This window comes from Penicillium verhagenii (assembly GCF_028828195.1).
Source record: "Penicillium verhagenii strain IBT 33310 chromosome Unknown utg000002l_segment0_segment0, whole genome shotgun sequence".
Lineage (NCBI taxonomy): Eukaryota > Fungi > Ascomycota > Eurotiomycetes > Eurotiales > Aspergillaceae > Penicillium > Penicillium verhagenii.
The window spans coordinates 1,080,606-1,096,565 of record NW_026643166.1 but is presented as its reverse complement, the minus strand read 5'-3'; the positions used below and the strand labels follow the sequence as shown (position 1 = coordinate 1,096,565).

General features: G+C 48.3%; 4 protein-coding genes across 4 annotated transcripts; 2 read left to right on the top strand and 2 right to left on the bottom strand.

Moving 5' to 3' along the window:
• Positions 1-5,395: 5,395 nt before the first annotated feature.
• Positions 5,396-8,928, top strand: N7466_000406 (uncharacterized protein; the record flags this gene model as incomplete). The annotated part of the gene is made up of 5 exons (XM_057159804.1): positions 5,396-5,695; positions 5,879-6,155; positions 6,296-7,328; positions 7,736-8,499; positions 8,750-8,928. The coding sequence occupies 5 exons, from the start codon at positions 5,396-5,398 to the stop codon at positions 8,926-8,928; spliced, it is 2,553 nt and encodes an 850-aa protein (XP_057026052.1).
• A 1,029-nt stretch (positions 8,929-9,957) lies between these two features.
• bgt3 (uncharacterized protein) lies at positions 9,958-11,919 on the top strand (the record flags this gene model as incomplete). The annotated part of the gene is made up of 1 exon (XM_057159803.1): positions 9,958-11,919. The coding sequence occupies one exon, from the start codon at positions 9,958-9,960 to the stop codon at positions 11,917-11,919; it is 1,962 nt and encodes a 653-aa protein (XP_057026051.1).
• A 737-nt stretch (positions 11,920-12,656) lies between these two features.
• On the bottom strand, positions 12,657-13,668 carry N7466_000404 (SRR1 family protein; the record flags this gene model as incomplete). The annotated part of the gene is made up of 2 exons (XM_057159802.1): positions 12,657-13,027; positions 13,164-13,668. The coding sequence occupies 2 exons, from the start codon at positions 13,666-13,668 to the stop codon at positions 12,657-12,659; spliced, it is 876 nt and encodes a 291-aa protein (XP_057026050.1).
• Positions 13,669-14,517: 849 nt separating this feature from the next.
• On the bottom strand, positions 14,518-15,930 carry N7466_000403 (uncharacterized protein; the record flags this gene model as incomplete). The annotated part of the gene is made up of 1 exon (XM_057159801.1): positions 14,518-15,930. One exon carries the CDS (start codon positions 15,928-15,930, stop codon positions 14,518-14,520), a length of 1,413 nt encoding a protein of 470 aa, XP_057026049.1.
• Positions 15,931-15,960: the final 30 nt, after the last annotated feature.

Here is a 15,960-nt window from a genome sequence, read left to right as displayed (position 1 = left end):
CTTTGGTTTTCTAGGTTTTTTCTTGCTCTTTGTTTTAGTTCTTTTAGTCTTTGGTTTCGGTTTTAGCTTCCAGGTTTTAACGTGTTTTCAAGGTTTTTTTTTTTTTTTTTTTTTTTACCTTAGACTTTTTCTTTCATCGGCACATGGTTGCAGGGAAGTTAGGGGGGAAAGGGGGAACGAGGAACGGATTTTGTCAATCAGGGCTTAGTTCTTTTCTGCTTACGTCTGCCAGTCGATCCGGGGGCCGGTAGTGGCACCCCTAGCACTTTTAGCAGTGAATCGAGGATCTCGGTTGATCAGCTCAGGGGTGTATTTTCAGTGGTGCGGGAGACTTTATCCTCTCGTTTAATATGGTTCGCTCGATGTTCCCGTACAACCTATCCACCGTACAACGACAGCTTTGTGGGCATGTGCTCAGACTAAAAGCGACTCGCGGACACGGGTACTTTTTCCCTTGCGTTGGCGTTGATTTTAGACATATTCAGCCTTTAGTTCATTTTGTTTTTATTTAATATATTCAAAATCCTTTTCCAAGGTTCCTCTCGGCATGTTTCTTACTAATGGCTACTCAAGTGACTATCTCCTTTTTCGGTTTACACCGTATACTTCATCGAGTAATCGAGTAAACCGTTGAAGGGGTGGGGCAGTTTGCTATCACAATTTCCTTCCACCCGAGACTGGGATGATCATTCCACTAGCAAAACAAGATCGTCTCAAAGGGAGATTCGCCAAAGAAGACAAGTCCCGGAATGATCTCATTTTCAAGCCTAGACAATTCCAGTAGAGCTGTGGTGTATGTATATGTACAGCTGAGAAGTGGGACCGAAAAAAGCGGGTACGACTTACCGCGCAAGACTCCAGCACCCTGCATCGATCACAGGCGAAATATAACCAACTTCAGATGACACCGTTTGTCTCCGAACCCCGCGACCTTCACTAATGCGAAGATGCGGTAAAAAAAAAATAAAAAAAAATAACCAACTGAAACAAAAACCTGTCAAACTATTACGCATTAGAAGATGATAGGCAAAAAAAAAGTAATTAATAAAAATAATAATAATAATAAAAAGCTAGAAAAAGGGGGGCTGGTCATGCACCCGGGTTAGTTTAGCCCCAACCTTCAGCCCTTGAGTTCCTGGCCACAAGTCCTCTAAGTAAACAGTTCGAGTCAAGTCACTGGGCCGAGATCGAGTGATCATCATTGGAGGGAAAGTATACACCCCCTCAGCAAACCGACCACTCCATCTGAATGGCTACGATTACGACGCACCCGAAAGCTAACCTGGTTCTGGAAGCCCTTAGCTACCAAGTCGAATCAAATCAAGCCCAGAACCTAACCTAACCTAACCAGCCCCTCCTCCACCTCCACCATTTCTCCCGGGGCCGATGGGCTCCGTCCCTCCGCCACTTTTTTGTTTTCCCAAATGCACGAATGCACAGTCACTGCGCAAAGACGCCAGCGCGACCTAGAGAGATCATCGGCATGCTGGCTTTCCTGTTCGGTCCACCTTGAGCCTCAGGAGCCGATTATCCGCTCTGCGAGAGAGGTCTGGCCACGATGTGCATTGGCTACTAGCCACTAGAGAATAGACCGGGACTAGTAAGATTAAATCTTTTCTTTTTTGCTGGTTTCCCATCGGAATGATACAACGTCCATGCTGAATGGCTTCTGCAAACGGTATACGCATAGGTGTATTTGAAGATCTACATTTGATAATGGTTAAGATGGAGAAAAGACCAGAGATCTCAGTAATCCCTGAAAATAATAATAATCAGTAAATCACAAGTATGAAATGACGAACTACATAAGATGGTAAGCTGCGATGGGCTCCACCCCTCCCGGCCGCCAGAGAAGCTTTTCATTTTCTCTGTATATGGTTTGGTTAGGTCTTAGGTCTTAGTTCTCCCGGATTGTCGCATGGTCCAGATGTCAGGGTACGGGAAAGAATATTTCAGGTGTCGTGCGTTCCAAGCTTGACGTGCCGATTATAGTCGGCTAGGGCCGGTGAAAGGAGCCTGCGACTTGCCTCTTAGTTTCTTTTTCTTTTTTCTTTTCTTTTTCTTTTTCGACTTGGTGTTTTCGACCTTCTTGAGCTACCTGTCCAAATGCCAAGAATGACTACGAGGGAAGACTAGTGCAGGATAGGATTAGGGGCGAGCACGGGTGGAGGCCCGCATCGGGGGAAGCCTGGAGGGCCTTAGGGCTTCATTGGCCGCAGCGCAGCGTCGACTTAGCCTTGTTGGCCTTTCTTTTCTTTTTCTTTTCTACCTTTTTTCTTTTTTTTTTTTTTCAAAAATTGCTTTTCTTTTTCCAAGTCTCATCTCTTTTACCCCTCTGACTTCTGCCCCTGCAGTGAGTGGGAAATTCGCTTAGGCTAAAAGTTAGACTGCGCGCGTTAGTCAATGGGGGCCAGGATGCAACAGCCCGTGATGAACTAGATGTTGGTTGGTTCATCGGGATGATCAGCGGCTCTTGCTGATTTGGGATGAAGGGGGGTAAGAAGGGGGAGAAATTTATGACAATCATCAACAAAGAAAAGACCTCGTTACACTACCACGAACGCAAAGGGTGATGGGCGGCCGTTAGGCTGTTTCGAGTTTATTTAGACGGGGCCGAGGGATGGAGTCGGGAATCTGGATCTTGAAGGGCAAGTGGGGAAAAGGGAGAGATTGGGCCGTGGAAACAAGAGAGAAAACAGAGAAAATCAGGAAAAAAAAATCAAAAAATCAAAAAATCAGAAAGAAAAAAAGAGAAAAAGAAAAAAGAAAAAAGAAAAAAGAAAAGAAAATGGCGCTTCTCCAGTCAGATCGTGTGTGTAACCAGTGTTATGAATTTAGCAATTCTCCCCGTCGATCTCCCTTCGATATACTCCGAGCCCCCCGAGGAAATCGCTCACAGTACCTGAAACTGGCCTCTGCACGATCCAGGCAAACGTCAAGGTCTCCACCTAATCTTCATCTTCTGGTTTGAAATTCACTTTTTTTTCCTTTTCTTTTTCACTTTGTTTTTGCATTTATTCTATTTCCCCCCCCCCCCGCTTTTCGAGCCCGTTTGGCCGTTCGATCTGCCCTAAACGTCATGCCCACAAACATTTGCCCTATGATATCTCCACCCTACTACGTACAATGTTGTAAATTATTTGCCTCCACTTGGTCAATTACGCTGGAGAAGATCCTTGGTTTTTCTCCTGTATGTAAGGCCCAGGTAAACTTTGATTTATTTTATGTATTTTTCCGTTATTTGTTTCGTTTCCCCTTCTCCGGCACTGAAACTGAATACCGGACGTAAATACTAACGGAGACGGGGGTAAGCTACTATGCGACTAGAGACTAGGAGAATCTTGTGCCGGAAAATCCAGTTCGCAATCTTTCCTGCTATGAATAATCCCAAAAAAAATAAGTGAATAGAAAATCGAATAACGTCACTCGGCTTTTGTTCAGCGTTGCTTTCAGCATATTAGCCCCTCCCCACCACCAATCAGGATGGTGTGACAATCAATATACGGTTCTTTGTTTCCTTTGATGGACGTATCATGAAGTTTCCTTCTCTTCCGAGGAACCGTTCCTTGACAAATAAAGCATATCTATGGCTGAAAACTGCAAGAGGGGCAAATATCTTGACCGTTGAGAATCAAGGATATAGATCAAAGAGATGTCGTGGATCCATCATGAAAGAGATATGCAGTCATTCTGCTTCTTGTCCCCACTGGCAATCCACCAAGTCCACACGCACTAGGTGACATTAGGGCCTTGTTCAACATAAGATAATTGGACAATTCTACCTTTTCCCCAGTAGCCCCCAAGAAGATCAATTAAAATGAAGATCAATTAAAATGAATATTTCAAAAAGAAAAATCAATTTAAAAATGAATTAAATCATAAAAAAACAAAACTTCTGTCTCCACGCACTGTCTGCCCTCTCCGGTATACTGCATGCTGCACATCATTCCTCCTCAATCCTTTACTTTTATTTCTTTTTCTTTTTCTTATGTGCTTTCTTTTTTTTTCTTTTTTTTTCCATTTCTGGCGTTTAAATCTGCTTCTCATCTCGGCTAGTCTAATGATATTCAATTTAAACTGAGGCTCGGATGTTTACCGGAGTCTCTGTCGAGTCTCTTAATCTCCCTCCTGCAACCACCCTAGTCGTTATTACACCACGTTCCCGCTAGTGACAAGCCCATGCTGAAGTACCTCTGGTTACTGCTCTATCTCCACAAGATCTGATTTTTCTGATTTTTCTGATTTCTTTTTTTTTTCCTTTTGATTTTTCCTTTTTTTTTTATTATTCACTGGTTTTACAGTATTATTTCCGTTTATTTACCTCTTTCGGTTTTATCTCGACCTTTTTTCTCTTTTCTTTTTCGTTCTTCTCCAGAATCGTGGGTTTAATTTAGAAGACGCTACCTGATCCTTAGGATGGGGCCTTATGGGTACAGCTAAATAAACGACCCTGGACCCTCGTTACCACGTCTCAACCCAGCATCGTTCAACATCGTGCCCTGAACCCCACCCCAGTCAAGAGGAGGCTACTAGCCGTGTGTCGCGCAGACCGTTTTAGCCTCAGGCCCTCGGGATCGACCATATCCCGCCTTTTCTCATTTGACATCTCCACGCGCGTTTCTTCCCTCGCGCGCCAAACCCTCACATCCTAGCTCTTTTCTTCTTCCCCTTGTCTGACAAGTCCACCCTACCACCCTTTCCAATTATTGCCTCACTGCATTGGCTTTCTACTCCAGACCGTGAGAGAGGTCTTGTCGTGACCGGCATGGTACAGACTGACCGTGGCCCCCCGGTGTCAAAATACAAGGAAGAGCCGGTTGATGATCCCGTAAGTACATGAACTGTTGAGATTTCGTTTCTTGTCGCAACCCCGGTTGTAGATTGCATTGGACCTACAATTTCATTTCTTTGGCTTTCTTCTACTTCAATATCACTTTCAACTTTTCCGGCACCTTGTTTCCTTTCTCTCTCTCTCTCTCTCTCTCTCTTTCTCTCTTCCTCTTATCTTTCATTTTGATATTGCCACCATACGCAAAACAACACACCGGGAGGAACAAATCAGGCGAAGGATCTCTGGAACTATGATGGAGTCACATATTCAACAACTTGTCCGGACCTAGATGCCTTGAGTGGATGGGCTTGGTAGCCGTCAAAGAAAATGCGATGATCAGGCTCGGGGTTGTCAAATCTGACCCGATGACATTATCATGACCAATGCGGCTGAACTTAGCCTTGCGAGAAATGCCTACCAGATCTGACCATTCTTTTGGTATCTGTATGGGGCAACCCATAAGATCATGTCTTTTTGCGAGGCTAAGTTGTGAAAAGAAATGCGAGGAGAGGGGGGTATTGGTGGAACCTCAAAGGAAAAATCGAAACGCCTACTCTCAGCACAATGAAAGCCACATCCCCGAGTCCGTGTAGCGGCAAGGCGCCATTTACATGGACAAACAGCGAGGCTGGAGTGTATTGGCCCCCCTCGGAAGAAAAGAGCCACTCGCAGTTTCAAGCCAGCCCCAGCGCTACACAGAACCGTGGTTTTCTTTGGCCCTGGACGGGCTCATCCTGGTTCAAATCCTGGCCATTTGTTACGCATCTAAGCCCATCCCTGCTCAAGGCATCGTTCATCCGTGGCAACTTTTCCCCTAACTCTTTTCCTTTCTATGGCTCAGGAGCCTCTGACCCTTTTGGAGTTGTTCAAATCCCCGCTCTTATGTCGTTACTTTCTTTTTGTCCGGACGATCTGGCTGTATTCTCAAGTCTTGCTTCTTTTTCTTCCACGTTCTTAGGTTGTTGTACCACCCCGCGTGCTCGAACACCTCTCGCAGCTTCTTTGGGATTCTCAAGTCTTCCCAGTCACTGATATTGTTCGCCACAGTACCGACATAGCAGTCAGGCGCATCTATCTCAACATCATCCGCTGCAAGCATCTAGACCAGATATAGCGCCGTTATCACCAAAACAAACTCCGGCCTCGCCTGCGCAATCAACTGCTTCACTTCATACAAGCTCCTATCCTCCACTTCACTCTCTGGGAAACGGCATCCTGCACTCTCACGGCTCATACGGGTCGCCAACTCAAGAATCACCCTATTATACCACCCACCCATCTATATATACAACCGCAACTGCTCCAGCGCAGTATTCTTCTAGTGGTAAGCCACGGGATTTCTTTTCTACCTAGGTTATTTTATTCGAGTGCATGATTCCTATCTCGCGCGTGCCGGGGATGTCCTACCTGGGGCTAGCTGCCGTCTGAATTACTACGGACTCCCGGCTGATCTGCAAGATATAGGGCCATCTGACCTCATGGCAACCACCGCTCAAATGCAGAGACCTCCTTACCCTCCAATGTATCACACCCCCCAATCCAACTCTCCATCCTCTGTAGCATCCCAGCCGCATGATCAGCATGGTCGCAACATCTACGCGCAGTCGTCACAGATGCCACCTCAAATGTATGGATATCCACCATACTCTGTTCAACCGCCATATGCGCCTCATCAATCACCTCAGTCACACACAATCACCTCACAGTCCATGATGATGCCCCCTCAGACCAGCACTGCACAGATGTCACCTCATCAACCATCCCACACACCAAGCACAGCATTATCCAGCAGCCCAGTCATGAAGATGGATTCGACGCCACAGACATCATCTACCCAACGATCGATGCTCAACCCGGCCCTTCCAGCAGCTGTCAGCACAAGTATTCCAGCCGTCACCCAGCAGACTTCACCCCTCGGAACGAGCTCGAGCGCAGCCCCCGGCCCCATTCCCGCCACCACCCCACTCGTCGTACGACAGGACAACAACGGGGTTCAGTGGATAGCCTTTGAGTATTCTCGAGACCGAGTCAAGATGGAATACACGATCCGGTGTGATGTGGAATCCGTCAATGTAGATTCTCTCAGCCAAGACTTCAAAACTGAGAACTGCGTCTACCCACGTGCATGTTGCAACAAAGACCAGTATCGTGGAAATCGGCTGGTCTACGAGACGGAATGCAATGCCGTGGGATGGGCATTGGCTGAATTGAACCCGGCGTTGAGAGGGAAACGAGGCCTTATCCAGCGGGCTGTGGATAGTTGGCGCAACAGCAACCAGGACCCTCGGTTGCGTAGCAGACGGGTGCGTCGTCAACACAAGATGAATCGTCGCCAGTCGGTACAGCCTGCTACACCTCACATGACTCCCGTTGGGCCCGTTGGCCATGGAATGTCTGGTGGATCCGGCCAGCGTGGTAGTATTGGACCTTTGATGGGCATGACTCATCATCATGCTCAACCTGATGGAAGCCCTAAGATGGAGGAAGTCAGCGGTATGTTTCACCAGCAATGATGCGATTTGTTCCGTTGTCGATGTTTCTTTTGCAACACGCGCGGCGGGGTCTTGGATGATTTCTGTATTTTTTCTTCCCTTTTTTTCTTTGGTCCTTTTTTACTTCACTTCTTGGATCTTGACAGATCTCATCTATTCTTGTGATCGGATTGTATGTGTATATGGGGGTGTCACGTTTGTATACTGGGTGTTGCATGAGATGTTCTGGGGTGTATGTATCTCTCTGCTTGGTTTGGATCTGGGTTGGCTTCGATTCGTCTTTTCTTCTTTTCTTCTTTCCATTTTTTTTTCTTCTCTTTCTCTCCTTGTTATTTCATACCCTGTGCGTCTTCTTGTTTATCATTCAATGCCGCCGCGCCGCTTGCTTTGTCTTCTTTCTTTGGGACTTGAGAACCCCTTCGCTACATGCAGTACCGCGTAGGCTAATTTCTCCACTTGTGCGCTTTCCCCATTCTATAGGCACCACGGACTACATCAACCCCCAGCGTTCCATTGATACAAGCCGTCTCCCCGCACCATTGGGGGCCACCGATATCCGTCCCGCTCAAATCTTCCATGATGCTCACACCATCCCATCAGCGACCAGCACCAGCCCCTCCATGGCGCCCCTCCTCCGCGACAGTGGCCTCGGCTCTCTAGGGCGTCACCCGACCATCGCAACCTCCAGCCACATGGCCAGCATCGTCGACCTTGACGAACAAAGTCCCACCAACGACGACCTCTTCGGCCAGCTACCAGACGGCAAGCGCCGCACCTTCATCTTGGTCGAGGATCCCCAGCGCGGCTCACGGGTTCGCGTCAAGGTCGGCCTAGACAAAGTCAAGATGGACGAGATCCCGGATTCCTACCGCAAGATCAACGCCGTGTACCCGCGCACCTACTTCCCCACTCAAATGAAAGATGCGCAAGTCCTTGTTGACCCCAGCAAACGGTTCTTCGCCGAGGACGTTGAGCACATTGGGGACCCCGAAGACTCGACTGTTGGCCGCACGGCGGTTCCTGCACCCTCACTGGATGGCGAGCGAGATATCGACGTGCCTAAACTTTCGCGCCGTCGACACCGGAAAGAGGTTATGCTGAATGACCTGGCGTACCGGTTGAGTTGGAGTCAGAGCCGTGTTTTTGCGGGACGGATGCTATTTTTGCAGCGATCGCGTAAGTTGAATTATGTTTCTTATTTTACTTTCGATTTTCTATTTTCTGCTTTTTTTTTCGTTCTTGTGCCTCTTTTCTGTGCTCTTGCCCGTTTCATCGAATACACATTCTTTGGCGTGTGTCCACGTGCCGGTGGCTCAAACATTGTCTCACTTTGAACCCCGGAAACAACGTTAACGAACTCGAGTGACCTCGGGGGGTTTTTTTTTGTTTCAAACGCTAACGGTTTATTTTTTTCGGTTCATTTTAGTGGATGCCTATCGTAATAAAATGCGCACTAGTATGCTTGCTGCGGGTCAAGAAGCATCGGAGATTCCTAAGCATTTCGATACCCGACGAGGAAAACGCCGGTTCTTGGAACGGGCTCGACATCTGGAAAGTGATGCGCCCTCTGCTGCACAACGGAGCGCTGAGGAGGTGGAGGGCTAGAGGGCCCTTTTGCTTTTCATCTTCTTTCTTTTCGTATTCTCTCTGGGGGCATTATTTGGTCCCCTTCTTTTTCTAAACTATGACTTGATGTTGTCCTGGTTATGAAGGGTAGCGCAAAACAGGAAAACAAGGGTTGGGACTGGAATGGATTCGCACGGCGCAGGGATTAGGTAATGGATTAACGAGATCACGGCAAATTTTCATGTCATGTTTCTTTTTTGTTTCTTTTTAGTGGATTGATCTAATGATCATTCAATAATTCCCAAATATTAAGGCGTTCCTTATACATGTGCAGGGTCCAAACTTGACAAAAATAGTTCAGGGTCGGACCCACCGAGGTCCACATTGACAGGACCCTTAAACGAATGCAGGGAACGGTTCGGGATGGAATTCCTTTAGAATGTAGGTGTTTTTATTTTTATTTTATTTTTATCTTTCTCTTCTCATTCTAATTCCTATTCTAATCCTGATTTCTTTTAATTCCCGTGCTTTACTAGTACTACTCACTTCAATTCTCACTTCATCTTTACAAGTAGCGGGGCGTTTCCGTTGTCCGGGTCACCACCGCGCTTGTTGACAACTTTATTTCCTAAACCTTTGGGGAATCTTGCCAGTGAATTCCTCTTGACTTGTTTTTCTTTTCTTTTTCTTGCTCTTGATTTATTGCAGTCGCGTCCAAAACTCGACCTGTCACGGCACCTCAGCTTTCTAGTTCGGCCCATTGCACTGCCCTCATTCAGAGGACCGTGATTTCTGCCTTTAGCAGCCTTCACCAGGAAATGCCTGTCTAATCGGCTTGCTCTTTCTTTCCTCAACCACATACCAACTTCAACTTCTGCATAATCCAACACGGCCTTCTCTAACAAACAATCTTGAAATCCTACAAAATCATACACCGCCGCCATTTACTTGACACCCACGTCACATCCACAATCTCAGCCTCATCCTCAAATCCCTTGCAGCCCACCTTACATACTCCCAAAATATCACCTGTCACAAACCGACTCCACAAAGGGCTCAAAACTCAAAATGAATCCCCCCAACTCAGATATCCCTGAACCACCCCGCAGATACTCAAACACTCATATCTACCGACAAGACTCCTCCGTCACACCGGGCGTCGACAACCTCGGCCCCTCATCCATAGGCGGCGGCATCAGCGGCATAGCAATCGGCGTCGCAAATACCCACAGCCGCCAGAGCGGCATCCACGCTATGAACTACCAAGACAATGACTTGGATGGATACACCGGCCCCGCCGAACGTGGCTTCAACGCCACCGGCTCAGATAATCCCTACGTACCTGTTTCGCCGGATACGGGAGCTGGAGTAGCATATGGGAGTGCCGAGTCCTTTCGCGCTGAACCGCAGAATCCCTTTGCGTCGGGATTGACGCTGGGGGATGCGGCAACGCCGCCGGCTATACAGACACCGCAGCAGTCGAGCGTACATTTGAGTGAGGCCCGGCGCAGCTTCTATGAGGGTTCTGTCTCTGGTGCGGGTGCGGGTGCGGGCGCGGCGGCGCCGGGGCCATATGGAGGGAATGGAAACGGAGGTCTCGTGAATGACGGCCCTTATCAGAGGCAGTCGCAGTACAGTACTGGGAGAATGAGTTTACCCGTTGATATCAATCCCGATGAGATTGCAGATGATGGAGACGATGAATTTGGACATGGGGCTAGGGCTGTTGCCACTGGTGCTGGGGCCGGGGCCGGAGCTGCGGCTGGAGCACATACTGGATTCTTTGGAGGGTTCTTTGGGACCGAGAAGAATGCTGGTGTTTCTTACGATTCTGTTCCCGGGGGTGGGTTGGAGGCCGGACAGGGAGGTAAGGGCAAGAAGGCATTCGGCATGCAGGGGAGGAAGAAGCGAGGATTGATTGTTGGCGCAGTGCTTGGATTGATTATTCTCGCTGCTATCATCGGTGGTGCTGTCGGTGGCACGCTGGGGAGTCGACATGACGGAAGTAACTCTTCATCCTCGGCGTCGGATGACGAAGCGTCGAATGGCGTCCTTGATAAGAATTCGGCCGAGATCAAAGCACTTATGGGGAATAAGAATCTGCACAAGGTTTTCCCTGGCATGGACTATACGCCTTGGGGTGTGCAGTATCCACTTTGTTTGAAATATCCGCCTTCTCAGAACAATGTCACTCGTGACTTGGCTGTCCTGTCACAATTGACTAACAATGTTCGCTTGTACGGCACCGACTGCAATCAGACGGAGATGACCCTGACCGCAATCGACAAGCTTGGACTAACCGATATGAAAGTCTGGCTTGGGGTTTGGATCGACTCGAACACTACGACGACGAACCGACAGATTAATCAACTTTACGATATCCTAGACGCCAACAAAAACACCTCCATATTCAACGGCGTGATTGTCGGCAACGAGGCGCTGTATCGCGCGGGTCCAGACATAGCCACTGCTGAAACGAACCTCATCACCTATATCACGGATGTCAGAGACGAAGTCAAGAAACGCAGCACCGACATGCTGATCGCCACTTCCGATCTAGGAGATAACTGGAATGCCAAGCTCGTCGAGGCCGTCGACGTTGTCATGTCCAACGTGCATCCATTCTTTGCGGGAGTCAACGTCGACGTTGCCGCTGCTTGGACCTGGGATTTCTGGCAAACCCACGATGTCGTACTCACCTCGGGCACAACAAAGAAACAAGTCATTTCGGAGGTCGGATGGCCCAGCGATGGAGGCAAAGACTGTGGCTCTAGCCCGACCTGCGACTCCGATACCCCCGGCTCTGTTGCAAGCATTGATAACATGAACACATTCATGTCGGACTGGGTCTGCCAGGCTCTAGAAAACGGCACCGATTACTTCTGGTTCGAGGCATTTGATGAGCCGTGGAAGATTCAGTACAATACCCCCGGTAAAGACTGGGAAGACAAATGGGGTCTCATGGACTCGGCGCGCAACATCAAGTCTGGTCTTAAGATCCCCGATTGTGGTGGCAAGACGGCCTCATAACGCGGTAGACATGCGCATTCCTGCCCCCTCCCTCTGATTATCATGAAACACTTGCATGCATATACGCCCTTTCCCTTATCATTTGCGCTAGCTGTCAAAAAGCTTCTGTTGACATCCATCCACACTTCCTGGCGTGGTCTTGTCCTGCTTATCATTTCGTTCCCCTCATATTTATTCCCACTATTCCGAGGGAAGTAATTCTACTCGCCGCATTTTCGCTGTCGTTGCACCATTTGACATTTTGATGCCCGGCGTTCTCTACCGCATTCCATGTTATCGTATGAGTTTTGTCTTTTTTTTATGGGGAATTTCATGAAATATCACCTGCACTATTAGCTATTTTGCGTCTGGGTTTCGTTCATTCATTTTTTATGCCTGGCAGGGTCCATGTACATAGTATTGCTACTAATCTTGATGCTTGTCTTTCGAATTCAAAGGATTGATGTGATTTCGAATCCCAACATATTAACTTTCAAGTGTTAGATCCATACTCTGTGCCCTGGATGATTCGAACCAAAAGCCAAGCATTCAAATGTTTGAATTGACATGTATTAAAAGAAAGAGTCATCAATCATCTTCATGCACAACGAATGCACTTTTATACCAACAATGCAAACCCAAAATTGTGCAAATCCCCCACAAACTCCAAAAATGCAAACCTCATCCAAAGCCCATCAATGCAGGTAGGTAGTATGTACTAGGAAGTCCAATCAAATATGAAACATCCCCAAATCCCATCAAACCGCCTTCTCTTCCCGGAAATACAATCTCATGCTCCAAAACGCATGCTCGTTGACCGTAAAAGGCTCCAATACCCGCGACCCCACTCTCTCCACAAAGCCCTGGATCACATCCGACTGCGTATTCTCCAGTGGCCCGCCAAACACGAAGCCCGGGTTCGACGGCAGAATCAGTTCGAGATGCTGCCTCTCTGCACCCGGGCAGAAGAGCAGCGTGTTCCGCGTGACGTTCTCAAATGCCACCGGGTGCTCGACGACTGTTACGCCCATGCTTTCTAGAAGCGCGCGATCCAGGCTGTTGAAAATGGGGTCTTGTGCGTAGACGGGGATCGCGGTTGGTGTGCTCGAGGCGGGGCCGGTGTTTAGGGCTGTGTTCGTTGCGGTGAGCTTGGGTACAGATTCCAAATGAAAAGGAAGAATGAAAGAATGAAAGCCAAAGGGAAAGGATGCGAAGGTAAGTAAAGAAAGGGAAGAAGGGAAGGGAAAGCGATTCCAACCACTCACAAGCTACCCGCTCCTTAATCCTCTCCAGCGCCGCAAGCTGGTACATCGACACACTCCGCCGATCCACCCACCCATCGCGCGAGAACCCACTCAAACTGCCGAGTCCAATGCACACGATGCGATCCACGTCGGCGCATTTCTCGGCCTCGACTCCGGCTCCAGCTCCAGCTGAAGTCTCGGTGCCGCGCATGCCCTGCACACGCTCATCCAGCACTTTCTCCAATTTCCTCCAAGTCTCCGATGCAGTCCATTGCTCTCGATGCGCTGCATATTGCGCCTGCAATTCGTCCAATGTGAGGCGGGCCGGCGCCTCGGCGGGGCTAAGGATAGGCGAGGTATGTACTGCGTCTGTGTGCGCGTTTGCTGTCGCTGTCGCTTTTGTGCCGCGCACTGTGCGGCGGGCGTTGCTTCCCGTTGTGACGTGCGACCAGCCGTCGTCGTCGGTGACTGTGAGGCGTTTTTGCTTGAGTGCGCTGGGCCGCTTGCTGCGGGTTGAGTGTGGCATTGTGGAGATTGAAGATATGTGTGTGTATGGATATAGGTGTTTATGGTTCGAGGTTTAGTCGTGTGTCATGTCTGTAAATTTTTCTTTTTTTGGTTCGATCTTATTGAATTTCGAGGGTGGGGACTTGATGGGTCGGGAATCTGATGGTATGGGTGACTAAGCGGGGTGTTGATTCATTCAATGTTGACTCTTGAGTCTTGAGTTTGTCCACTTCAGAGTCCAGACCTCTATAGCACTTGCGTACCCTACTGCCGCACTACACTACAAGTCTGCTGCAGCCTGCAAAAAAACTCAATCCGTGGGTTTCCTTTGTTTTAGCCCCGGTATAGCGATGAATGGCCCTTCCAGGCCAAGCGGGGTGACCAGCTGGGGAATGCGGACTGCTTGGTGCTACTGGATCGATCAATTGATAATCATCTTGCGAAGGTCGAGAGTAATGTTGGCCCTTGGTTAACTGTAGGGAAGGCTAAATTACAGGCCCTCACGACGGGGTCTAATCAGCTGGCATCGAAATTCATTAGCACATATATGGGCAGCGCTGGGCTAGCGAGCACCAGTCAAATGCGCTTCCCTCGAGCCGCCAACTTTGCCTCTACCCCTCTTCCGGGCACTGTGGGGAGTTCTATCACAACATCCAGCAGGTACGGTATGTGGGGAAATAACGCTCTAGGGCCCTTGGGGGTGTGATTGAGCCAGAACTCTCCCAATTAAACACGACCTATATAAGCCAAGAGAAATATCAAAGAAGTCCTTATATTTATCATGTCAAATGATTACCATTTAAAACCTCAAGGACCGTACAGTTACACATCAAGGAGGATAAAGACATCGCGACTAGAAAATGATTAACTAGCTAGGTACATGTGGAGGGATCATTGCTAACCTCCGTGCTACTTGGGCCATTCCAACACTCCGCCAGACCTGGTACAATGTGTAGTTACCGCGTTCTTCCTTTACTCCAGAAATGCTGGAAATGTTCTGTAACGCCTCATCTGTGATGTCGTTTCCATCCGTTAAAAAGAAAAGTACACCAGGGCCGGTTAGGAAATCTGGCCGGTCGACAATGACAAAAAAGGTACGGTATGGCTCCCTATCCCCCGGAATGTAATTCGCACTTCGGTCTTGCGGGAAAATTCGACTGCTTTGGTGAGCCGCTCCTACTGCTATCTCCGGTCGAGAGTTTAGGAGATTCCGGTGCGATGTTAGGATAGCACCTAGGGATTGAGGCGCAGAAAGGAACTCAAAGCTAACAGTCTTTCCGTGAGGAAGATTCTCAATAATCAAAGCTGTAAAGGCCTTTGTGATCGGCATAAGGTCTAAACTGAGTTGTTTATAAGGAAAGGCGATATGGATAATATACCGAAGGTCGGGTTCTGGTGCGGTTATTAAAGGGATCGATGTAATAACAATAGCCCCTTGGGAAGGTGATTGTATATTGAAATCCTTATATTGTAATGAATCAGCTTTTCTCTGTAGCGACGTAATGATCTCTGGAGGTTGATCGGTGAAAGAAGGGTCTCCCTCATCCTCATCTAGACCATAATCGAACTGATAATCCATATCCCCGCATTGACTTAACTTAAGTAGTGACGATAATTCCCGTAAGATATGAAAAAGATTCCGGCATTTTCGCACCATAAGCTCTTCTCTTTCTGAATAGACTTCATATTCACCATAGAATTTTAAAGGGTCAAATTTAAATAGGGAGACGCCCTCAATCCGGGAGTGGAGATCAACTTGTGCTTTAAGCGGGAAACTCCGATTGAAAGTTACCCACAACGGGCCTGATTCGGCTTCGTACTCCGGTGAGTCGGTAGTACGGAAGCTATAGGAAGTAATCACTAATAGAAACCCTTGCAACAATCGATTCTGATCGTTGAGCGCCACTTTAGCAATACCAGGGAAGAAGCCTTCCCCCGGGAAATTATTCTTTCGGTGAAGAATCTCGCGTTTCTGATGCTCCACGCAGGTGAATACATCAGGCTGAGGACCATAGATCTCAAATGACAATCTGGGGCTGTCAAGCATCTGAGAACCAAGATATTGACCGAGAGCGGTATATTCATGCTTAGAATTCAAGTCCAGGGGGACGGTGCTGTAAACCTGGATGGCGATTTCTGGAAGAGGTAACATCGATTCAGGGTCGGTTGAGCCATTCAGCCCGAATGTCATCAAAATCGCAGGTTGGTTTGCATGGTCCTGATACCATTTCGTAATCCATTGCACCTGTGGAGTTGTGACCACGTATGTGGTTCTAGCCATCGCGCTTCTTCTGTGGGATGGGAGGGGAGA